At 42.9% G+C, this 26,541-nt stretch overlaps 1 protein-coding gene across 3 annotated transcripts in view; it reads right to left on the bottom strand.

The window, feature by feature from the left end:
• The window catches only part of Mtmr10 (myotubularin related protein 10), a 55,051-nt gene extending 36,887 nt beyond the window's left edge, over positions 1 to 18,164 (bottom strand). The window contains exons 1-5 of one of the 3 annotated variants that reach the window (XM_050149121.1): positions 17,964 to 18,164; positions 17,400 to 17,460; positions 7,132 to 7,268; positions 4,964 to 5,036; positions 4,213 to 4,355 (exon numbers count right to left, since the gene is read on the bottom strand). In XM_050149121.1, the coding sequence (XP_050005078.1) occupies positions 4,213 to 4,355; positions 4,964 to 5,036; positions 7,132 to 7,268; positions 17,400 to 17,460; positions 17,964 to 18,023 (474 nt within the window). In that variant the 5' untranslated portion in view covers positions 18,024 to 18,164. Of the gene's footprint in view, positions 1 to 4,212; positions 4,356 to 4,963; positions 5,037 to 7,131; positions 7,269 to 15,995; positions 16,135 to 17,399; positions 17,461 to 17,963 lie in introns of those variants that run through there. The other 2 variants (XM_050149123.1, XM_050149122.1) reach the window with 2 other exon arrangements.
• Between the last annotated feature and the right edge of the window lie 8,377 nt (positions 18,165 to 26,541).

Here is a 26,541-nt window from a genome sequence, read left to right as displayed (position 1 = left end):
TGGGCTGCACAGGGAGAGCCAGGCCAGCCAAGGCTACAAAGTGAGACTGATTCAAGGAAACCTAAACTAGGGCTAGTGAGGAAGATTAGTCCACACAGTGCTTACTGCATAAACATAATCCCCAGCGTTTGACCTCCAGAACCACGTAAGTGGTGGAGGCAGGTGGGAGTGGACACCTTTGATCCCAGCACTAGGGAGGCAGAACCAGGTGGATCTCTGAGTTAGAGGCCAGTCTGGTCGACAGTGAGTTCCAGGATGACCAGGGCTATACCAAGAAATCTTATCTGAAGCGCACACACACACACACACACACACACACACACACATAGTTGGAGGCAGCAATATGCACTTGTCATTCCAGAGGTGTAGGGCACAGACAGGCAGATCCTTGAGGCTCAATGGCTAGCTAGCCTAGCCTGCTACTTGGCAAGCTCCAGGCCAGTGAGACACTCTATCTCAAAAACAAGGTAGATAGCTCCTGAGGTTGAACTTTGGCCTGTACAAACACAGGTCAACATGGTTTTGATCTTTTGTTTTGATTTTTCTCAAGTGTTTTACTATGAAGTTCAGGTTGGCTTTGAATTCAGTATTCTTCTGTCTCAGTCTTCCAAATGCTAAAATTACAGGTATGTACAACTATGTCTGGCTCTCCAACCTTTTTGTTTTGAGCCTAAAATGTCCAGAGACCAAAAGAGAGCATGCCTGGAGTTGCAGGCAGTTAGGAGTTGCCTGATTTGGGTGCTTGGAATTGAACTCAGGTCTTCTCTAAGAGCAGAGGTACCTGTTAACTACTGAGCCATCCAGCCCTACTCTTTAATTAGGTGAACAAACTTCATTTCTAACCGAAAATAAAATAGACATAAGATATTCAATTTAATCACCATTCATCAATCTACCCATGCATTTTTTAAAGTTATAAATCATTAAAAAATAATCTGAAAATATCTCAATTTATTTTTTATACCTCAGTTTTGAGCAAGGGTACATTAAAAGGAAATGGTGGTTCAAAGTTTCTATGAGGAAAATGTCCAATTCTGTATCATTAAACGCCTTTCTAAGGATGCCCTTATTTCCCATGACAGCACAAGTGATACAGCTGCACAAACTAGCCTAATCAGTCACGGCACAATTGAAGAAGTCAGTTAGACAGTCAGGGTTAGAGCAACATTTAACATTGTGAACCAGCAAGCCAATCTAGTATTTTGAGCATTCCTACTTCAAACAAAAAACAGGAATGCTTTCAGTGTTTGAAAAACAGTTCACAGTTCATGAGACACAGAATTCCAAGCATACACCTGATCCTTTTCAAAGACCTTACAAAAACCAAAGCGTTTTCCATAGGAAACTTACATTAAAGATTCCAGGGAGAAATAAACTGAGCCTTCACTCCACAGCTGATGCTTACTGCACCCTGCTCTTAGGGACAGGGCCTCACTGTGTTGCTAATAGCAGCCTTGAACTCCTAGCTGAGCTCAGATGATCCTCCTGCTTCACTGTCATAGGAAAGGAGGGTCCACACAGTCATAATTGCAGGGTTCATTGTTTCTGAGAGGTGGAATTTCAGTTTGCAGCACAGGCTGACCTTGAACTCAAGATCTTCTGGTTCCAGTCTACCAAGTAACCAGGTCTACAGGTATATGTCATGGCGTCAGCTCCTACTGAATTGACACAAAAACCTGCACTTGAAATTTAAAAGCCAGTAAGTTTTGCTAGCCATATACACCTCCATACACAAAACATGTAAGTCAGCAGATGTCTTCTGTCTCATTCCCCTTATTCTCCTTTTCCTCCTCCTTCTCAGCCCTGCACAGAAGACAAGGAGTACTTCTATGGGCCCCAGCTATACTTGGTTTGTAACTTGGCTTTGAAGCTCACCATGCTTTCCAGCTGGCGACTCCCCGCTGGGGCTAGCACATCTGCAATGCTGTCACTGTGATCATTCCCTCACACTCATCTGTCCCGGCTTCATCCTGACTAGACTTGTACTCTTTATGGCAAGAAGCCACAGCCTGCCCTTCTTTCAATCTCAAAAGCTTAGCACACTGTGAAGGAGTTATCCAGTAACACCATTCCTCACCCCGTGCTGGATAGTTTCATGTCAGTTTGACACAAACTAAAGTCATCTGAGAGGAGGGAACCTCAATTAAGAAAATGCCTCCATGAGATCGGCTTGTAGACAAGCCTGTAAGGTATTTTCTTAATTAGTGATCAGTGGGGGAGGGCCCAGCCCATTGTGGGTGGTGCATACCTGGGCCGTAGGTCCTGAGTTCTATAAGAAAGCAGGGAGAGCAAGCACGAGGAGCAAGCCAGTAAGCAGCACCCTTCCATGGTTTCTGCATCAGTTCCTGCCTCCAGGTTCCTGCCCTGCTTGAATTCCTGTCTGGACTTCCTTCAGTGATGGCACTGTGATATGGAAGTACAAGCCAAATAAACCTTTTCCTCCCCAGCTTGCTTTTGGTCATGGTGTTTAATAGAAACCCTAACTAGGACCCCCAAGAATGTGAGCAACTGAAAAATGAAACCTTCTTTACAGAATGCATACCAACAAGTACTCTAGAAACATGGCCAACAAGTACTCTAGAACAACCCAAATAATTATGACTTCTATTCACTGAATATGTCGTCTGAAAAATATAGTAAGAGTGGAAAAGCTTTAAACTTTCTGAAAGACAATTCGGCCAACTCTAGAATCCCCGGGTGAAACACTATTAACTCAAAGTCACACACAAGCCCGGCACCCCTGCTCTCAGCAGGCTGCACGTCTAGGTGACAGAGTTTATAGGTAGGCTCTAACTTCTCTGGTAAAGGACATCCAAGTAGATATTTAAGTCTGAGAAAGTGACTTGGCTAAATATTTTACTTGTACTGTTCGACCTAATCAGTCCTACAATCTTTCTACATAAGAGCGGGCACTCGGATGTAAAATGCCAAAATCACAAACAGCAGAATTCAACCACTGAATGAAGCCTTAAAGTTACCAAGCTGGGTGCTCATGCGATGGTTATGTCGGCTGCAGATAAGAGCATTAGCTCAGACACGCTGCTGTCACTCTGCTCGCAGTCCCAGCAGCCATACGGTGTTTAGATACCCATCTCATGCTTGCCTTTCAGAGGAGAAACTAATGGTTCTAATTCTAACGACAAATCTACCACCTCCTCACCAAAGGATATGAAGACAGTTAGCTGCCTTAAGATACTTCTGACGACCTTAACTGGCAACAACAGCGATTTTACTGCAGTCTACTAAGAAGGAAAACAAATGCATCCTTGGTAGGCTAACACTGTGTCAGTCCTGGTCCATCAGGACACTGCTGCTCTGCTCCTGGTACTGGGGAGCAGGCTTTCTCCCAGGGGTCCTCATAGCTTTCTGCATCTTCTGCATCATGTCAAACAGAGGGCTAGGTGATCTACAGCTTCATCCTACCGGCAAAGCTACAGCAAGGGACCAAAGAAATGGTTTCTGCTCTTGACTTTTACTTTGAGAGTAAATACTAAACATTCCCTAGAAGTCAATTAAAAAGTTGTGATCTGCCTTTGCAGAATATAATTAATTCATTACGGTTTCTTTAAAGCACTAATAATCATTAGGCCCCTTCTACAACTACGCATTTACCAATCCTTGTGAGCCAGAGCCTGGCTTTCACTCTGTGCACCAAGTTCTCTGGACTAAATTAAAAGCCTCACTAATAGAAATTATAATAGATCTCCAACTTTTCAACATTTATTAACCAGGAAAGAAACTGGCTTGCACAGTCAGAAAGTAGAAAATATGCTTATTTCTACAACTGAAACGGAGTCTTTAATATTGTAGTAGTTGATAAAAAAAATACATGTTACTTTAAAGTAGCTATAAATTGATACAAGAAAATAGTTCCCTTAATGTTCTTGGCTTTAAGTGTACTTAAAGAGACAACTAATGATAACTTTCCCTAAAACCACCTGAGCAATTAAGAAATGTATGCAAGGCCAAGAGAGGCTTCAGCAGATAAAGGAGCTTCCAGCCAATCCTCAGAGCTTGGGTTTTATCCCTGGGATTCACATGGTAGGAAGAGGCCCAACTACAGAAACTGGGCCTCTTACCACCACGTGTACACATGCATAAACAATAAATAGAGTAAAAATACTTATATTTTAAAAAACAACTTTCACATAACTAAAAATAGTAAAGTTGTACTGAGAATGGAACTGAGAATTTGAAGCTTAACAGCATTACCTTTTTGGCACTTTCAGGACCCGATTCATCAAAGCGAAATCTGACAATTCGAAAGTCTTTACAATAAATTATTAATTCTGTCGGATTAAATTTTAGTTTCTGGTTGGGACCTAGGACTTTCTGCTTCCTCTTGTGGTCATTCACTGAAGAAGGAAAAAGAGGAAATGTGACAACGTTCTTTCCTGGTGCTCCTCAGGATCCTTCAATAACGTCCCAGCAGAGAGCAGTACTGAAGCACCGCCACTGTAATAAACCCCACTGCTCCTGGAGCGGACTTCACTGCTGCTGGAGCAGACCCTACCGCTGGGTGCTTCTGCCTGACTTCATATCTCCTCTAACTCCTACAACTTTGGAGGCTTGGTTCTATGGCTTCGGTGATATTTCAGAGGATCTTTGCATTGATACATTTAATGATTAAATTTTTAATTCCAAAGAGACCACAATTAATAAATTTTTAAAAATCATATCTCCGTTTAACAAAAATTTCTTGATTTCTCTGTTTGTTGAGTCTTAGGAATTCAAAAGCAATAAATGTAAAAGCAAGTCAACAGAAATAAAATTCCAACTCAAACACTCGGGACTATGGCCCTTTAAGGAATACTTCTAGACTTCAATCAACTTTCAGAGACTCATTCCATTGTATGAAATGGTCACTGTGCTAGCTCTGGCACTTGGTGATACTTCCTCCTCGGCCTCCCAGGTAGCTGAGGTTATCCTCTAAATCCTCTAGCACCTGCAGACAACCACCTACCTGTGACAATCTGCTCAATACATGTCAAAGGGACATCATGCTCTCCAAGAAGAAGGTTTCTGTAATGGAATTTCTGAAATAAAAAATGATATTCATGTGAATTCTTTCGTCAATGGCCTCAAAATGGCAATAACAAGCCTTACTTTTAATGTGATAAGAAATTCAATATACTATTGCCAAGGAGCACAAAAACCTTGGCTACGCAGCAAGGGTCGTCCATCCAAAGGGATGGGCATCTCACAGCACATGTCAGCAGGCAATGGAGGGAGGCCATGTGTGCTTTGAGTTCTGACACAGGGTTTCACCAGGCAGCCCAGACTGAGCTTTAACTCCTAAGAACTCTTTAGCCTCAACTACCTGTGTGCTAGGATTTCAGGCATGGGTCACCACACCTGCCCCTCACAGTTTTATTCTAACAGAAGGAAATTAAAATATATACCACAATGCTACTACAATATCTGAGAGTGTAATACCATCAATTTGTTATAGGCAAACAGGTGCATGCCTAGTTCTAGATGAATTGACCCAAAATAATGAAAGATAGGGGCTCTTACGTCATCTGATTTTAATGAGTAAAATAATATCTGATTTTTATAACAGTGTGGGAAGTGACTATCTAGAACATAATGAGGACTAAAATTTTTTTAAAAGGTTTGTTTTGTTTAGAGATAGGGTCTGACTCGGGTTCACCTTAGAAGTGTGATTCCCCTGCATCAGTTTTCTAAGTACAACAACCTGAGAAAAGGCTTTGGGCTGGGAATGTAGCTAGAAGTCCTGGGTTTGATTTCCAGCACTACATAATATTCCGGCAAGGAGAAATGCCTCTATAATCACAGGATTCAGGAGGTAGAAGCAAGAGGATCAGAAGTTCAAGTTCATTCTAACTACACATGGGTGTAAAGCCAGCCTAGGTACACGAGACCCTGTAAACGGACAGAAGGGGGCAGAGAGAGTGAAGAGAAAGCAGTAGAGATGGCTCTGATGAGTGACAGCCCACTGCTGACATCTCCTAGAAAATACTTTCTGATCATTTCAGACTGAAACACAGCTGTCAGTAAGGCATTGGTCTATCACTGGTCCTAGTGATAGATTTAAGGTTTCTCTTGCTCAGTGAAGCCTGGGGCCAGAGAGCATTCAATCAAGCCAAAATCCAAAGGGAAACACAAGTCCACAAGAGATGAGCTTATCTCCCTGCATATCAAGCCTTGTTAATCAAGCCTTAAATTTAGCCTAAATATAATTCAGAAGATTAATGCACATAAAAATATACAGAAAATATTGAAAAATTAGTGAATGATTACAAGAAATAAAATATACTTACACACAGATCACTCAAAGAAATGTTTGGGTTATTTAAGAGATAAACATTTAGTCATTTTTTTTCACTCTTACTAAAGTAGAATTCAAGTTTCTGGGAAAAGAGCTAATTAGTTAGAAAACCAACAAGCAAATCATTAAAATGTTCAACATTTATAATATTGTATGCCAAATAGCTGTGTTTTTCTCTTCATGATTAGTCAGAAGGAATATTTGTTTTTATAAACACATTTCTAACAATGGGGGAAAGGAAAGAACTCCCTTATGGGGGATACATCACCAGGACATCCCCGAGGATAAATGCAGCAGAGCACTAAGATCGTCTCACTAAGCCTCCTGTGAGGGGTAATCAAGTACTTGGGAGGCAGAGGCAGGAAGATCAAGAGTTCCAAGCCAGCCTGAGCTACACAGTGAGACTCTGGACTGGGGCGGAGCTCAGCAGCAGAGCACAGACAAAGCCCTAGTCTGGTCTCCAATATTACACCAAAGAAAACAAACCAAAATCACAAAAACCACTATGGCTCAAGCAAGTTGTGACATTCTCCTTCACTATATTTTGATTTTTTAAAATTATTTATATTAGTTCTCTGAAAATTTTGTACAATGAATTTTGATCATATTCACCCTCCCCCAACTCCTCCCAGATCCATCACCCCTCACCTACCCACACAAATTTATGTCCTCTTGTTAAGCCTATCAACTCCTGTTTTTATAGAGTATATTTCCAACATTAATGATTTATTGATAATTTTTCACAATTTTCCATTTTTCCACAATCTCTTATTTATATAAGAATATATTCTGCTTAGAGTTAAAGTCTTAACAATACTAAACAGTATAGAAATAAATACCTGTAATGGCATCGGGTCATCTGTAATAAAGGAGATTTTGAAGTTGCTGCATATCAACTTGCCCCACAAATCGTACTGGCTTGTGTCTGTTGCGATGCATTTTCTCACAAAATTGACTTCATTTACAACAATTTCTCCTAAAGAAATCAAACACATAGTGAGCTACAAATATGCCAAACAAACTGCCAAATCACTGTGTGACTTTACTGGAGGACTTCATGACTGGTGGCACCTGAAACTTGGAGGGCATTGGGAGTGCTTTGTGTCCCTAAGGATATGGTACAAAACGAGGCTCAAAAGGCTGTAGGGTCAGAACTGACTGCATCAGGCTGGCCCCAGTCTGGGGCTTTGCTTCTGCTCCACTGCCTCTAGCTAACAAATTCCAAAGGTGTTTCTGAGAAATTTGTGATGGAGCATCTGTGTTTTATCAAGATGTGATGTGCACTAACAATCACGTCTTTATCATTCTGTAAGGGATGAGAACCAGCATCCAGTTCTATCTGCTTTAAAATATACTCTATAAAACCTCTGTGCTCAAACTGTAACAGAGTAAATAGTAAAACTTCAAAATAAAGTGTGAGTTAAAAAGGAAAATTGGAAAAACAAATATTAGAAAACCCAAACAAGAGCATTCATATGCTTTGAAAGGAGCAATTTCTTGAAAAGGAATTGAAAACTTGATCATTTTAAGACCTACAACGCAATTATACAAGGCACATTTTAAGTGTCAATAGCAGAAAGCCAGGATTCTTATAGTTCCTATTACCAGAAAACTAGTTTCACAGTGATGACTAGAACCTGCTAGCTAACAATCCCCAAACTCCATGAAGAATGGAACTTTAGTTTCAACACAATCCTCTCTAACAAAAATGTTAACAATAAATTTGAGTGACGATGAATGAATTTTAGTCAAAGCTCTTAAAAATTTGTGAGGCTAATTTTAAGAACAACCCTTAATATTTATCTGAGGATTTAATTCATATACTCATGTCAAATTCCTGGCTCAAATCACTTAAGAAATTTTCCATCCTGAATACAAGCCTCCTTCACATGGCTTAAGGCCTTGAATGCCAAGTCCTGCTCAGCTGTCTTCCTCACCCTCCCGCTCTACCCACAATGGCTCTCTATGAATCCCTTTTATATACCACACTGCTTCCATTTATGGATCTTTGAACATGCCCCTCTGTCTTGGAAGATTCTTTCTTTTTAGACAGCGGCTGCGCTGAAGAATGCCTTAAAATAATCTCTCTGCCTAGATTAAATCTCCCTTATCGCTGCACCATAGACTTGCAATTCCAGTGCGCGTCAAAGCTACAATTTGATCACATGTTCACTTTTTAAGTTTTAATGCTTGCCTCGCAGCCAGGAGTATACATCCAAAGGTGGCAGGAAACAGACTTTTTGTTCAGTGCTGAAACTTTAGTGCACAGAACAGTACCTAGTACTAGTTAGGTGGATGCTAAGAAAGTGTCGAATAAAGGAAAAAATCAACTCAGTGCCCCTGGGTTACTGAAATAAAACCAGTGATCCGAGTGGATAAGTAAAGCAAATGACTTATAGGCAGCTCACAAAATCAGATGAGGTGCTGTAAACCAGCACTTAGGAGGCAGAGGCAGAAGAACCCAGAGTAGGAGACCAGGCCGAGTACACAGTGAGACTGTCCCTAAAAAGCAACGTAGTTCACCAAGCTCACCAACTCTATTCCCCTAGGAGGCCCAACATTCTCTAGCTCGGTTTTTAAAGTGAGTAGGTGATATTCCCAACAGAAACCAGCAGCAGTAGAACTCAAGCTGCTCTGAGTAGTGCTGAAACTAGCTATTCAATCTGGTCAAGCAGCCAATTGGGTTGAAAGACGAGGACTGAGCACACGAATGTAATCACAGACCTGCCACAGCTGCCCTCAACACCCAGAGTATAATCTAGGACTGGTAGCTTCTCAGTGCTGGTCCCTACTGATTCCTTAGTCAGTATATATGAGAGGAGCGCAGGTGTTTTCTCTACTACAGAGATGAGGGACTTGCCACCAAAAAAGTTAAATCACTTTTACACTCTTAAGACTTTAAAAATAGAAATAAATGTGGAACTTATTTAGTGTCCCTGAGCACCCACGGGGGATTGGTTCCCAGACCCTGTGGATGCTAAAGCTCCTTACACACATGGTGGGCATTGCACACAATGCATGCAGTCTTTAAAGCACCTTCGATTCGATGTAAGTGCCGTGTTGCTGCACAGTTGCTGAACAAGGACAAGAACAAAACTGCATATTCAGTACCGTGATTTTAAGACTCGCCATCAAAAGTTGGGAGAATCCACGGATGTGGAGCCCAGTCACAAAAGCCTTCTGTCCTTGTTTCTACATACTCTCATAAATGTAAATATGCTACAGTGACACGGAACAAGTACCAACACTGAATTAAAGATTCACAGTGCTGTTCCTAACTGCATTCTCGTGAGAAACAAAAGAAATTATCTAGCTCCTTCCACGAGAGCTTATCACAATCTAGGCTACTGAATAGTCAACCTCTGTCCCCTTTGTTCTCAATTATAAGACTAAAATAACTGAACTAATTATTTCCACTACACACAGAGAATACCTTCCTGTACTATAACCCAGACTTTCTGCTTAACCTTATATTGCACCCCAACCAATTTATCTGAACTAGGACTCTCAAAACAATGCTATAGTAAGACAAGATTTATGATTCATTTATGATTCATTCGTACTTGTATGTATGTCATATTCAAAGAAAAACCACCTAAAAACAAGCAAGTCCAGTCATACTGTAGGATTTCCTGGGAAGGGGCAGAGGCAGTCATGGTAAGAAAAGAATAAAGGGCTGCAGGACTAGGACAGTGTGGCTGTGCTCGTACCATCTGACAGTTTTATCTCTGTCTCCATCTTTGTCTATCTTTCTACCTACCTATCTCTCCACATCCCCACGACAGCCCTTTCTAGCAATTGAACTCTTCCCAATGCAGCCAGAAAAAAACATTCAGCCTTCAAATTTAGTAAGGCTGAGACAAAGGAAGGGGGTATGTGATGATGGCTTCATGGGTTGGTAAAACACAGACCCTGGGCTACACCAAGATCTCTCTCTTTTTTTTTTTTTTTGTATATATAATTTTATTGAAACGTTATTCTTGTGCTGCTTTTGGCTACTTTGCAGGACAAAGGCAAAACTGAGTACTTATAACACAGGGCTAGCCCACGTTTACTGTATGGCACTTTGCAGAAAAAGTCTGCTGGCCCCAGCTTTACAGATGACTACTTAAAAATGACAGCTCTGAATTATCTTAAACAAAGCTTAAATATGTTTAGGTGTTCTTGTCTGAAGGCAGGTGCCTGTGCAATACTACAGCAATCTAGGGTACCCAGGGGGTCTACTCGGTGCCAGGATGAATATAGAAAACCTCCCTCAGAAAGAGTCCATCCAAGTCAAGACTCCTCTCGCCAGTGAGCTGCAGCAGTCAGCAGAAAGTGCTGTCTGCTCACCCAACAGTGGTCCTCTCCTAACATTTCAAAGGAGCGACAGGTGTTCTAAGTTGTTGTCATAAAAACAGCCTCGCTTAAAACAGGGAAGAAAGTACACAAAGCAACACACAAAGAGTAGTGAGAGCTACAAGAAATACATTTTCTTCTTTACTCTTAAATTAGTGGCCCTTTGGTGTGTAATGTTTTTATTTATCTCTGAGGTATTTTTTAATATAAAGCAAAAAAAAACCCCAAAATTTAATATAAAGCAAAAAACCAAAATCTTGAAGGAGAAACTCGTATAAAACTTTAGAGACCATGGGCTTTCCTGGAGAGCGCCCCTCTACTGGCTCTGGAATGAGAGGTGGTATGCTAGGGATGGCTCACAATGGCTCCATCACTTCTTCCAACTCCCGACTTAGCATGTTCAGCCACAGAGGAACTGTGCACATCACCGGCAGAGCTTTGAGAAGTAACAGAGAGTGCTCTTAAGGAGCAAACAAGCAGGAAACTGGGTTCCCTGTGGGAAGAGCAAAAGCATCCAAGCAAACTTTGTCAATTAGAAGCTAGCTGAGAGTTTCTACCAAGGCCTGGGAGGGGACCGAGAAATCACTGAAGTTTCCTCAAAACTCTTCTACCTGGAAAGAAAAATGAGAAAAGAAATGCAAAGAGAATGATATCCAAATGGTATAGGGAAGGAAAATTATAATCTCCAAGGACAACAAAAAAGATCGTACAAGTTACTGTTAATGTGTCATACAGTTAGAAAGTTAATATATGTTTGGTAAATAGAAATAAATTTTCCCATAAATATCATTTGGAAAATAGTCCAGGGCAAAATCTTCTGTAACTCAACACATGGCTTGAAACGGGAACCAGTCTCCAGTTTACCTGATCCAGGAAGGATTCCCTGGGCATGGGGCTTGTGACACTCAAGAATAGTATGGGGTAAGCTGTCACCAGTTACTCAACCTAATTTTAAAACAGTTGTAACTGCAAGTCTGAGGTATGCATCAGATAAACATATGTGTGCTGCTAATGGTGGTGACTGTGCAGCTCATTCACATACCCCCAAAGCCTTCATCCAAGCACCACATCCACTATGTGCAGGCACATGGGGGCAGGACCATGTCTACGGTGTAGGTCCGGGGAAAGGACCAGAGTGAAATGATGGACAGAAGAGATTGTGGCAGCACAGAATGTGTGGTGACGGTGACAAAGACCCAGACAATGAGAAAAGTATCTGGGAGGCAGTGAAGAGCCAAACTGACCGCAGCAAACCTAAGTACCCAGGATCAGGCAACTTAGTAAGCCAGAGTGTTAACAAATCTACAGAAAGACTTAGGAGTTTATCCTGCTCAAGCGGGAGTTTATTTAAGAAGTTCAGAGCCTTTAAGCACCAGTGGAAAGACTGATGTGAGCAGTGAGCAGTGTGCTGGCCTGAGGTAGTGCAGGCGGGCGGAAGAAAAGCACTGCTGCAGTACTGTGATGGCTCCAGGTGAAGCTCAAGTCTAAGGCTAAAGTACTGCAGTTGAACATCACAGGTTCAAGGGCACCTTACCAGGCTTTTGACCTCCTAAAATAGTGTATCTGTGACTTAAAATACAAAACTCAGTCTAGCTCATCTAGGAAGCCATCTTCAAATGGGTATTACATGAGCCCTTTAAAAGACATTTTTGTGTTGTTTTGCCAGCCAATGATTTCTAAGCTAACTGAGGAAATGAGATGCAGGGTGAGGCAGAAGGCAAGAACAATATATAAACGGCACGAACAATGGAAGACGTAACAAATAAATTAAGACAGCTACACACCAATGCTGCAGTCGTTTTTCCAGACTGCCTGTGGATGTACACTTCCCCTATCTGACCTCAAGAGATCTGATGATTAGGGCATCCCTTATCAGCCCACTAGCTGATCCCTATAACTGAAGTGCTGTTGGTTTTGGACTTGGGAAGGGGGAAGAATGAACTGAGCTGACACAGGGCTTTCAGAACAGTGGCCAGGGCTTTGCTGACTCTAAATTCAGATGACAACCATTTCCTGAGAAGGCTTTTGCTGACACTCCTTGATGAGCAGAGTCCCCAGTCTGACTTAGGTGACTATCCTGAGCCCTTCCAACTTTTGCTCTCCTCTGCTACAGCATTTACCGCACTAAACTGAAACTGTGTAAGGGAGGAATCCCACCTTCCACCCCCCCCCACCCTTCCCAAAACAAAAAAACAAAAAACCTCTGCCAAGTAACACCGGGCATTCCATACCTGCTAAACAAAGCAATCCATTCTAGTTAGTCATAGCTTTTCAACTTCTCCCTCCCACCTCCAGGAGCCTTAAAAAGATCCTGCCTCAGGGAGAGACATGGGCAAAGGTCATCAAGCCCTCCTCCTCATAGCAAATCTCATATCCCAATCACAAGCTGCTGGCACTCCACCAGCATCTCCTCGGCAAAGCCAGCAACAGGAAATCACTACCTCTTAAGACATTCCAGTTTCTGGCAGCTGAAATTGAAAGTTCTTCCTCAAGCTGGGTCAAATCTGTCACTGCTGAAAAAAAAGAAGCACAGCCAAAGACATGGCTCTTTCCATCTCACTAGAGAATTTTCTCTTGACTGACATTCAGTCTGCCCACCACAGTTTCAAAGCATAAATCTGAATATGAAAGTCGCCAGCTCAGCTAGGTGGGTCAGGCTGCTCTGTGCTAACAGCACAGTACAGGAGCCAGGCTTGGCAGTCGCCTCCGCCTCTGCAGACCCTGCAACACTGCGCAGTTTCCTTAATTCCTGCTAGTTCTCTTACCTGCCAAATGGAGACAAATTAGTACCTTGCCTGACAAGGCTGTGGTGAAGACTGACCTATAAGGTGCATCAGCCAAGGATGTGAGCTCAGGTGTCAAGGCATGCCAAGAACCAGGTTAGCAACAAGGAAGTTCTGCGGCTTTGTGTGTCAGCTGGACATCAAGGACAATAAAACCCAGGGTCTGAACACGTCACTCTATCCCTTCAGTGCTCTCCATTCTTTGACCCGGGTTTTCCGGAATCAAAGGACAATCGGCACTACCAAATGCTTTCCTTAGTAGGAACCTACACATTTCTAGAGGCAGGCTGTGCTGTGATGACCACACTCTGGCTGGGTAGAGTTGTGTTACAACAATTTGTCAAAAGGAGGACACCTCGACAGAAAGTAACTGATAATCTCTGCAGGTGCTCACCAAGCTGTACTGACAATAATCTCATCCTGTGATTTTCAGGTCACATTCTAAACCATAGCTACACATTAAAAGGGGGGGGGGGTAATTAAAGCAGAGTTCCTAACTTTGTATTTTGCCAATTTAAAATGTTTTACTCAGCAAAAGAATATATCCTAAATCAAAGAAGTTAGACAGTAAAGTCAGAACAACAATGTTTACATCAATTAATTTCAACCCTAGAAAGAAAGTGTCCATCTTCCTGACTGTCCCTTTGACCATGGCCTAGCAATGGTCAACACTTCAGGCTCAGCACAGTGGCCCAGAGTGCCACCCCTGGGGAGGCTGGGGCCAGGGGATCATTGAACCCAAGGGTTTGAAACCAGCCTGGACAATACTGTTTCAATAGATCAGTTAAATAAATGCATATGTACGTATAGACATACATACATACATACATACATAAATTGCCCCAAACATTACCCTGGTCCTTCCTGGAATTTGGGAACCACTGATCAGATCACAATCTTGTCCAGGCAGCAAGGAATCCCCTCAGGGCCCTGCTGAGATCTAGATCACTGTACTCCAGCAACCTTTCCCTTCTAAACAAAGCCTCGTACCCAGGAGGTCCTCACGGGCTCACATCCGTACACACATACACAGTTACACACTTTAATGTAATACCCTAGTTTCTAAAAGCATAAAATGACTGCATCTATACAATAATACGCTAAGGAAACAGGATTCATATAATGAGCTAATGACAAAGAGAATGGTAACTAAGATAACACGGTCCTTCGCTCCAATTATAGGCTCGGTGCAATTCTCTTAAGATGTCTACCATGAAACAGCAGTGTTTCTCTTGCTCCTAAAACCAGAACCTGGTCTGTCTACACACACGCATGCACAAGGTAGCAAACGGTCTAATCAGGGCGGGGCCGTTTTGTTTGGTCATTCACTCAGCCATAGCTCAGCGTCACATGTCAGGCACCATGTATAAAGCAGGATGACAAAGCCAACTTTGATACAATCCCCATCTCAAAGGGCTTCATGAACCAGCAAAGTTGACAATTACTAACATAAACCAGAATCTGAATTAAATTACTAGTATTTTCTTCAATTTTCTGTACTTAACAAATGATGGGGATCATTTTAAACTTAGCATTAAGGCCTAATAGAGCACATAATAAAGGCACACAAACAATTGATTTTGTATTCTCATTTTCATCTGCTCATTGAATTAAAAGTTCAAACTCAGGGCAACTGAAGTAGGATATCCTTGGACCTAAGGCAGTAAGCCAAAAATAGTGTGCAATGCTGTACCACTCAACAATCACTTGTTATGCTGTATCAAGAAAGCCACAGGTGACTGGGACAAATTTTCTCTTGCCCCCTGACTACAGTGAAGGCCAGAACAGTATGAGCCAAGCCCTCAGTAAGAGTGCTGCCCTAGCTTAGGTCTTTGTGGTTGCTCATTTGTTGTCGTTTTTGTAATGGTGTGGAACAAACCCAGTGCCCTGCACATATTTACCATGTCAAACACACAATCTACCATGACCTACAACCCGCACTACTCTAGCTTGTTAGAGAACAATACTTTGTACTGGTTTTCCAGAGAACACGTGTAGAATACCATGCTGTGGGCAGAAGACAGAAGCATGGTTCGGTTCCTAGCAGTAATCACAGATTAGACATTAGAGTTGAGGCAGAAAAAGGGGACCCCAGTGGGATGCTCAGTCAGGGCACAGCCTCAAAGAGCATGAAAATATGGGGACAAGAGGGTAAGAACAGGAGCGGTTAGGCAAGGGGCGGGACTCTACAACTAAAGGTCAGCTCTCTGTTCTGTAAGGATAACTGAGGAGCAAAGAGAAACTGGACATCACCTTTACCATGCATGCATCCAAGTGTGGGGTTTAAATGGGACATAAGCTTTCATGCGAGAAAAACTAATGGAGGTCAGGCAGCTTCTTAACAGGCAATTAAACAGAAGCCAGTGTTATTTCTGGGAAAAGTATGCCTGCTCACAGTCAGAAACTGAGGTTAAAATTTTCCCCAGAAAATGATTAATTTTTTTTAGTAATTTTAAAGACTAATACTTCACTAAAAAAATTCTTCAACCATAGTTATACTCACTGACACTTTTCCTAAGCATATTGTACATTTAAAAGTTAATTTTAAAAGACACAACATGAGCATGTATAGCTAAGCCTACCTTGTTTTTAGTATCAAAGCACAGACTTGCTGAGAAGAGGATCAGTTGTTTAAGAACCGGGCCGGTTCAAAGTAGAAATCAAAGTTCAGGAGCTCACAGGCATTCAGTCAGCATGCATACTGTCTCCCTTGCTGCTGTTCTGAAAATGCCGACCATGGCAAACATCAGCGGAGAACATAGGGCACAGGGAGCAAGGGTTGCTCAGTATGTACGCTGCTCACTCTCAGGGGTCACAGAGAAGGCTCCTTAGTAAACAGAGTGAAAGACACTAACAAAATCCAGAAAAATGTAACTCTAATAATGAAGTCTAGAGTTGGCATCTACCATACAGAACCCAAGGTTGACACGTTAGTTATTTGTCCCTACTTACTAACTTTCCACATTTGTTAAGTTACTATCTACAAAGTTTCACTTATCTTATTAAGTAATAATTCTGGGTTTTTTTTAAACATAACAAACTGGTATTTGATTATAGTTTAAGTTTAAGACAGGCCTTCCTACCTGTCCGGTTATTTGCCCCAATAATCTTATTAAACAACTGATTTTTCTTTAGTTATTGTGTGACTGTTTCATAATACAAAATAGTCATCAAAAGTTTTTGGACAGTAAAACTGTTCCTATGAATCCCTACTTCTATTTCTTGGGTCCTTCGTCTAGGGTAAATTCGTTCTCAATAAGTCTTTCTCAACCTGAGGATGACCTTAAGGGGCACACAAGGACCGACACACACAACGTAGGGCAATGCCTGCAGACATTCTGCTGTGCTGAGGACATGACAGCTAGTTAGCAGGAGATGGGGTACCACTGGCACCGAACAGATACAGGCTGAAGATGTAGGGACAGTTGTCAGCTCAGGAAAACTCCACGAACGACAAAGAACTGTCCAGCCAGAAAGGTCAATAATGCCTCTACTGGGAAACAAAGTTCTAAACTGGAAAAAAAAAAAAAACCCAAACCAAGCGAATTTGCACACAGCTGACAACTTGAAAAAAAAATTACAGAGGAATTCAATGTCTGCTGAGCATTGTCATTCTCTTAGAGACACAGGCATGCTTTCCATACTATCATAACATATTAGATAATGACTTGATTATCAATCATGAGATGTTAACACATATGCAGGGCAAAAAGAACTTTCACTACGCAAACAACTAGCTATGTCTTTAAAGGAACATTTCGGAAGGCAGAAAAGATAATGAGGTAGTTATGCTCTTGAAAGTCTTCTATGGTACTTTAAACTTTCTTAGACAAACACCAATTATGTCTGGCCAACTCTTTCTCTTCTCACTTGTAAAGTTTTTTTTTTTAACTGGAGAATGTTTAAAATAATAGAAAAGGAAAGTTAACCGCACAATACTGTTCATACAATGTCAGTCCAAAACACGTTAGAATTCTGAAATTTACCTGGCAAAAGAACTGGCTCCAGTTTTTTAATCTTCGGTTCGGAACTTATCTTATCGTCAGTCTGAAATACAAGAACAAAATAAAGCAAAATCCAAATACCATCCCCTCATGCGATACTAAGTCAAAATTTCTAAGTGGTGACACACGCGAAAGACTTTGACTTAAAACCCTTTCCCGTCCAAACCGAGATCGTTTTCAGATCTACTCATTACCGACTTGAGAACCTGACAGTCAACACCTTTACAGTAAGTAGCCCAAGCTGCTCTCAAGAGTTTACAATTGCTAGACAGGTAAGCTCTGCTAGGTGTCCACGACGCTGCAAACATCTGGCAGTTACAGCAGGGTCGGTGGCCGACCCCGAAGAAAAGAAATGCAGTTCGGGACGGTCCCTAAGGTCTCGTCACACGGCAGGACTAGGGACCGGAGGACTTCGGCCAGAGAATGGCCGCCGCGGAGCTCTACAAGTTTCCACCGCGCCCGTGGCTCCCGGCAGGCGCGCTGCCCCGCGTCGCTCACGTCCAAGTCCCGGGCGGCCCGCGCGCCGAGCCGCGAGCGCTTGCTTACCTGGGGCGGCGGCAGGAGGTAGGACCTGAAGCTGGGTCTGGGCGGCTTGAGGGAGAACATGGTGCCGCCGCCTGTGCGCCCCGGCCCTGTGGCCGATCAGACGCCTCCGGGACCAACGTTCCCGGTGCGAACACCCAGGCCGGGTCTGCGGCCCGCCCCGCCGGGCCGACAGACGGGCCGGGACCAACTCGGCCAAGGACACGCCCGCGGTGGGCGGGGCCGGGGAGCCACGCCCATCCCCGGAAGCGGCGCGCGGAGCCGGGCCCGAAGCTCGCTAGCTGCACCGTGGCGGAGCGCGACGGTGGTACTGGGCGCCGCTGGCCCCCGAGAGGCCATCTTGAGAGCGCGCTCCTACGGAGGCTCGCAAGGGTCACGGCGGCCTTCACCGGCCTACGGCGACTTGCACGGCTTCTGGCGGTCACGCGAAGCCGCTGTAGTCTGTGGTGGGCAGTGTGCACTGTAGCTGCTGTCCCCGACCCCAGTTCTCAGGAGTCTCCCATCTGCGATAGCTGCTGCCTGTTAGTCATCCCTCCTGAGCTACCAGCATCGGGTTTTTTTTGTTGTTTTGTTCTGTTGTTATTTTTTAAAGCGAGAGATGCACAGTCATCTCACGGTTCCAGTTGTCTGTGCATTGAGGAGTATTCGTACTAAAGGACCCAGAGATTTAGGCATCATCACAGACCTGGTTGCCAGAGTAGATCTCAAAGAAATAAGGGAAGATTTTCTTTCCCTGCTTACTACCAGTTGACCTAACTACTTGCGGTGCAGATTTGGCCCGCGCTGCGTGGCCCGGACAAATGATACTCGCTGCCAACGCAGAATCCCAAGTTCAGTTTACTCATTTATTCTTCTCATTAAACTTTACGTGAAAAAAGATACTAAGCAAGATGTCCCAGCCCCCTGCTTTCCCCATCCTTCATAAAGAAACTGTTGAACTGGTAAGCCATCAGCAGTCCAGGGAGAGAAGACGCCAGCGCATTGGGGACTACCCTAGGTTGTGGAAATGAGAATCTGCTCCAAAGTTGCAAAGAGCAACCCTGCTTCATTCAGCGCGGTGCAGGTCAGTTCTAGACTTAACCATACTTCTGAACCTCCTTTGATGGGAGGGAGCCAGTGATATTCCATGCTCTTTTTTATTTTTTAATATTTATTTATTTATTATGATTACAATATTCTGTCAGTGTATATGCCTGCAGGCCAGAAGAGGGCACTAGACCTCATTACAGATGGTTGTGAGCCACCATGTGGTTGCCGGGAATTGAACTCAGGACCTTTGGAAGAGCAGGCAATGATCTTAACCGCTGAGCTATCTCTCCAGCCCCCTAGTCCATGCTCTTATACTTGGAAAAATAAAAGCATTTTATCATGAATGTCACAGAGAAACCGATGTGGCCCCAGAAATCACAATCACCAAGGTGACAAGTATGCCAGTGTTGCTAGCTTGGTGTGTGTGTGTGTGTGTGTGTGTGTGTGTGTGTCTGTTTGTGTGTGTGAGCGTTCCGAGAAGCAGAAATGCAAAGAGTTGCTCTCCAGTTCATCTTTCTGTTTAGTAACACAAAACTGTACTTTGACAAGTAAATTGCAATGACGTGCTCCTATGGAAAAAAATCACTGGTGCACATTATTTTTTATGACTATTTTTATTTCTACACATTAAATGGACTTACCCCTAATAGTCTTCAAACACTTGTGCCCCTTTTGGGGGGTTTTATTGTTCGTGTTTTCTTAGTATCTGCAACTTTAATATGCATGTCAGCAAAAATTTTAAAAAAAAAACAGGAAAACTCCAGATTTGTTATTGGTGTAACAATAATACTTTTCTGGATCATTTTTTCAAGTAACATATTCTGGATATCTAGTTGCATTAACCCACATAGGCACTTGGACTACTATAACAAAATACTAAATGATCTGGCCTGTACTCCCGACTCCTCTCTTGCTGTATTAGGTTGTTCCAGACAACCTGGTCTAGACAACAAAAATGTATTATTATTTATCACAACTGTGGACTCAGAGAAGCTCAGGATCAAGCCTCTGTCAAATGAATTCCCCTCCCTTTTTCTTTCTCTTGCTGACCTAGTGATTGGACAGAACCGAGGGCTTCCCATGGATTTAGCAAGTGACATCTACCATTGAACTATAGCTCCAACCTCTCTATTTTGAGAAAGGGTTTTACTGAGTTGCTGGATTTGAACTTGGGATCTTCCTGCCTCAGCCTCCAATAGGTGAAGATTACAGGCCCATGCAACCAGGCCAGTAGGTAGCTTTAGCCAATAGCTTCCTTCTTGCTGTGTTCTCAGATGGTAGGTCTTTCCTCTTAGAACACTGAGCCTGTTTCAAGAATGACCTGTCTATCTGTGTGTTTGTGTGTCTCAGTCTCCAGCCCCTTTCCTGGCTGGTGAACTGTCGTGTCCCGTAGTGCGGGCGGTACGCTACAGGCCTAGTACAGTAGTACACGCAGTCCGGGCGCTGTAGAACCATAGCACATGTAGCAACGCAGACACTGTAGATCACCCCCTTCTTTGGGCTTTTGTGTCACTGTTTCAGCTGTCTAATCACATATCTGTCTCCACTGTTGGGTTTTCTACCATAGGGAACACTGGCATCCCCTAGAGACCACTTTCTTTTCTTTGACAGATAAAAAGAAGAAATAAAAGAATGAGTTCATTTTTGTTGAATAGTGAGTGCTAGATACTTTTATTTAGCTACTCATCCAATGAATTACCAGATTTTTATTGAGTGCCAGCTTAGTATTGGGCTCGAATCAGGACTTTTAAGAGGCCAATGTTCTTTACATTCATGATATTTTCATGATGCGTAAAAAGAAAAAAATTGATATATAACATATAATGTGGTTTAAAGGGACCGTAAAGGAAATTAAGAAGGGGGGACAGATTGTATTTACCAACTAAATACAGATTTAGGTCAAATCAGAAAAGGCAATACTGCACAGATGACATTTGAGCAAAGGCCGAAGGGAGTAAGGGAGGTGAAAATCAGGAGGAAGAGTTTCCAGGCAGAGGTCAGCAACATAAACACCTCGAGGTAAGAGCCTTAGATTAAGCATTTGAGGCAAGGATGCCTGAAGCAGCCTAATCTAGCAGAAGAGTAGGTCAGAGGGAAACAGGCCAGGTCAGAGTCCTTGAGAGTTGGAAACTGAGCAGAGCTGAGGAGTGAGTGAGCGGGACTTCTAGGACTTCTATTTTGAAATAGCTGTGCTGTAGTGGCACAGTACAGAGACAAGCTGTGATAACAATGTAGATAAAAGTAGGAGACAGGTGGTAGCTATGGACTTAGCTAGAGGGGGCTACACTTTATGACCACAAAAGGATGCCCTCCGCTGAAGGTATGCTTCTCAAGATAACAAGCATTTTAAAGAGCACTAAAGGAGAATTTAGGGAAATTTAGAATTCAGTTGACAAGCCACAACAGCTTTTAGTTCTCATATAAAACAGACAAAACAACAACATATTCAAGCAGAACAAACAAACAGAAAATCCCCCCAAAACCACCCAAAGAAAGCATCAACAGCATATCTCAGGGACATTATATCCTTGAGTTTTCCAAAAGAGAGCAAAAGACACTAACAAACAAATGCTCAGGACCCTGAAATGTTTGCGGTGTCGGCATCAGGGATCAGTGAGACTTCCTGAGAACTCCAGAATAGCCCAAGGTGTTTGCTGGGAGATCCAGCCGGTCTGGTCAAGGACAGCAGCTGAAACGGAAGGGATATTTCTTCCAAAGCAGGAGAAAGCAAGAGGCTCCTAATTAGGTGTGTGTTGACTAAGGAACTGGATTGATGGAATTTGAAAAACAGCCTAAGGAGACTTCCCTTCCAGGAAAAGGATCCACACTGAGGACAAAGTGCTGAGGATGAAGCATAATAGAGTAAACAAGAAGCAAAGGCAAGAGAAAGGCACCTAAGAGTACGAGCTAATTGGAAAAGCTGTCTTAAACCACCACAAAAACTTAAGAAGACAAATTTCACATAAAAACAATCTCAGGAAAGTATGCGAGTCAAGATTTGGGGAGGAAAGTGCAATGAGCAGGCTGGGGAGATGGCTTGGTGGTGCCAGTTGCATAAGGATAAGGATCTGAGTTTGCGCCTTAGCACTCACATAAAAAGCCAAACATAGGGGAAGAGACAGAAATCTTTAATAAATTAAAAAAAAAAAAAGCCAAACATAGTGGCAGGTGTCCATGACAAAACAAAGACAAGAGGATCCCTAGGACTTGGGAGCCAGCTGTCGTAGTTGAATCCAAAAGTTTCAGGCTCAGTGAGAAACTCGGTCTCAAAAAATAAGACAGAAAGCAATAGAAGACGCCCCTCTTCAACATCTGACCTCCACATGCACCCGTACTCACACACAAATGCATAAACACATTGTCACCACACATGCACGCGTGCACACACGTGCGTGCACACACAACGCACACTATAAAGGAATGAAGAGCTGTGATGAAAAGAAGTAAGGAGGAAGCAACATTGCTGGGGAAGATTGTTCTCAGGTGTGTGACTTGTTTATCCTGCACTTGTTTGACTCAGTGAAGCAGTGTTCCTGTGCCTGTCCAAAAACGCTTGATGGTCCTAATAAGGAGATGACTGGCCAACAATGAGGCAGGAGCGAGGATAGGCAGAGAGGATAAATAGAAGAAGAAATGAGGAAGAGGAGGAGCAAGAAAACAAGAAGAGGAGGACATCAGGGGTCAGCCACTCAGCCAGTCATGGAGTAAGAGGGAAAGAAAGGTATACAGAATTAGAGAAAGATAAAAGCCCAGAGGCAAAAGGTGGTCAGGATTATTAGTTAAGAAAAGCTGGCAAGAAACAAGCCAAGCTAAGGCCGGGCATTCATAACTAAGAATAAACCTCGGTGTGTGATTTATTTGGGAGCTGGGTAGCAGGCCCCACAAGAAAGTCAAAAGAGTAAAACATCACACAAACACAACATTCCTACAGATGACGGAACACATGCCCACTAAGCAGAACTATTGTGTCAAAGGGGGTACAAAGTGTAAGCCCCCATCTCTGGCTTCCATCTTTGGAGGCCCCACCAAAATCTTGACCTCGCCCTCAGTCTATTTAAACTACTTCCCTAGAAAGTTTCCTCATGGTCTCCACTGCATCAGAGGCTGCACATTCACCGGTGACTCCCACCCAGTGCTCTCCACAGCCCCCTCAACCAGAATCATGTGGGAGATTTTTGCACATTACCAAGTTCGGCTGCCAGAATGAGATGCAGTCTTGATCACCATGTGATGGAGGAAGGTCATTGGTTAAAAAATAAAGAAACTGCTTGGCTGGCCCTCATAGATTAAAACATAGGTGGGAGGAGTAAACAGAACAGAATGCTGGGAGAAAGAAGCTGAGTCAGGGAGTCACCATGATTCTCACTCCCAACACAGCCGCAGGTTAAGATCTTCCCTGGTAAGCCACCTTGTGGGCTACACAGATTATTAGAAATGGTGAATTATTAGGTGAATATGTAAGAGCTAGCCAATAAGAGGCTAGAACTAATGGGCCAGGCAGTGTTTAAAAGAATACAGTTTCCGTGTAATTATTTCCAGGCATAAACTAGAGCTAGCTGGCGGCCGAGAGCTGGGGCAGCCCACAGCTCCACACAACAACCATGGGCTACAACTTTTGGTGCTAACCCTAAGGAAATAATCCCAGAAGATTCCACCTTAATGATGATGCTGGTCTCTTCTTAGCATCTGATCTCAGCCCCAGCTCACCAGTACCAATTGTCCTAGAAAACAAAGGCTTCACTTCAGTAGTGATGGTCTCTTGTTTATCACAGCCAATTATTTAGCCCCAGAAGGTCAGAAACCCAGACTAAAAATGATCATAGGAACAGTCTCAGTAAAGTCTCTGATGGACTCTCAAACGTCCCTCTGGAACGTCTCATGCTAGGCCTTCATTGTCTGCATTGCTCTCAGCACACTGACCTCCCACAAAGCATCCCACTAAGCTTTAAGCACAAATGCTTTTCCTAACACTTCTACCATACTCCCCAAACAGCCTGCAGAGGTCTGCCACAGTTACATCCCATTCTCTGGTGCCAGTTTCTGCCCTACTTCACTTCCTATTGTAATAAAGACACCATGACCAAAAGCAACTTTGGGAGGACAGGATTTATTTCAGGTTACAGCTTGTAGTCCATCACTGAGGAAGTCAAGGCAGGAATCTGGAATCAGGACCGGAAGTAGAGACCATGGACGAATGCTTTTCACTGACTTGCTCAGGAGGCTTTCTTATACAACCCAGGACCACCTGCCAGGCATGGTACCACCCACAGTGGGCTGGGGTCCTCCTATATAAACCATTAATCAAGAAAATGCCCACAGACTTGCCCAAAAGACAAATCTGATGGAGGCATTTTCTCAGTTGAGTTTCCTCTAAATTAACCCTGACTTGTGTCAAGTTGACAACGACAAAACCCAACCAGCACAAGAACAAAGTGGCAGCTGTTTACTGTAGACAAAAGAGATCCAATGTATATTATCTTTGAGTTGGAGGAAGGTGTGCGGGTTGCAGGGTAAGGAAACAAATACGAGCAATTGTTCTTCCTGGTGAGGGCTAGAAGCCACCTCCATGTGATCCAGTGAAGGAGAGAGTCAAAAGAAGAGGAAGTGTTCTATCACAGCAACAAGGACAGAAACTAAGACCACTGGAGAAGCAGGGAGACAGCCTCTTCAAGAAATGGCGCCAGGAAACAGGGTATCTTCCAATGAAAAAGGGATACTAGACGCCTGTCTCTCACCCTGTACAAACTCCAGTTCAAATGTCAAAGAACTTAAGATCTGAAACACTGGAAGTCCTAGAAGAAAATGTAAAACATTTCAGGAAAGGACTGCCCTTTTCCCTTTTGCTTTGTTTGTTTTGCAACAGGGTCTCACTGTGTACCCCTGGCTGGCCTGGAACTTCCTGTATCGATCAGGCTATTGTGAGAGCCAAAGCTACATTTTAAATTTTAATTACTATGCCCAAGAGATCCACGAAATAAAAAAGGCCGCTGATCTGCAAGCCCCTTGCCAAGGACAGATAGTTCCTGAAATGCTGGGGGCTTTTGTTCATGGGAGATTATAAGTCACACGTTTTCAGGCCCCTAAACAAGTTTGTTTGACCCAACTACACCAGATGTGATTGATCACGTGTTGGCGGGAGTTTCACAGGCAGGAAAAAGATACACACTTGCCCCTGACAGGACCTATAAAAAATACTTAAATACCTGCAAACCACGGCTAAGGGCCATTTTCCGTGAAACCAGAGAAGAACCTGAACAGAGAGTCCATCAACCTGGCCCATATTTCATTAAAGCTTGCTTCAAATTTGACTTTAAACTGTGGTAGTGGTTTTATTCTTCCCTGGTGGGATTAACACTTGCCTTGAACCCAAAGAGATCCATCTGTTTCTGCTCCCCAGTGCTGGGATTAGAGGGTGTATGTCACCACATTCTGATTTGACTTTATTTTTTAAAAAATTATATTTTATTTTCTACATAGCAATACACTTTGTGTATTAAATAACACTATTATAAAATGACTTGTTATAGTTCTGAACAGAAGACAAAAGGGAAAATTTTCAGTTTATAAAATCGCTCCACTCAGTTTTCTTTTGAATTTACTTTTTCTCATCCGGTCAGCACAGCAAACATACTCAATGTCACATTCCTATTGCACCTATGACACATGCATGCTCCTTTCCTCCACATACATGAATAAACAAGTAAAGGGAATTTCAAAGTTAAAAGACCTTCTGTACAGCGAAAGAGACAATAGTAGCTTATAGAATGAGAGGACTTTTTTTTGCCAACTGTACCATCTGACCCAGAATCTGGAAAGAAATGCAAACACTCCAAGCTCTCACCGATCATCCAAACCAACTAATCAACTCAACAGACACTTCTTCTTTTAAAAAAAAAATACATCTCTAAAATGTTTGTTAAAATTTATGTGTAGAGGTGTTTTGCCTGCACATATGTCTTACACCATATGTTTGCCTGGTGCCCATAAAGACAGAAGAAGAGGACACTGGATCTTCTGGAACTGGATAGTTATCAGCTGTCATGTAGGCAGTGGGACCTGGACTCTGGCTCTCTGGAAGAGCAATCAGGTCTCTTAACTGCTGAATCATCTCTCTATAAATAGATTCTTTTTAAGAGAAAAAAATAGAAATAATTAGTAAATGCTTGAAAAATATTCCATATCCTTGGCTTCAGGGAAATGCAAATCAAGACTGCTTTGAGACCATTTTATTCCAATCAGAATGTCTATCACCAAGAAAACAAATGAAAACAAATGCTGGAGAGGGTTGCAGAGAGGAACACTTCTTAACTTCCGGGTGAGTGTAAACTGGTACAGTCTCTATGGGAATCAGTAGGAAGTTCCTCAAAACACAGAGAAACAGACTATCTTATGATTTGGCGATGCCAACCCTATGTCAGCCCCAACAGAGACCTGAGCACATCACGTTTATTGATTATGATACAATAGCCAAGATATGGAACCAGCCTACATGTCCACCAACAAGTGAATGGATAAAGAAAATACATATGCAATGTAGTTGTAAAGAATAAAA

The sequence above is a fragment of the Alexandromys fortis genome, unplaced genomic scaffold (genome assembly GCF_014885135.2).
Source record: "Alexandromys fortis isolate MF-2015 unplaced genomic scaffold, M_Fortis_MF-2015_v1.1 scaffold_67, whole genome shotgun sequence".
Lineage (NCBI taxonomy): Eukaryota > Metazoa > Chordata > Mammalia > Rodentia > Cricetidae > Alexandromys > Alexandromys fortis.
Note: the sequence above shows the minus strand (reverse complement) of the source record. Positions and strands in the feature narration are given on the sequence as shown.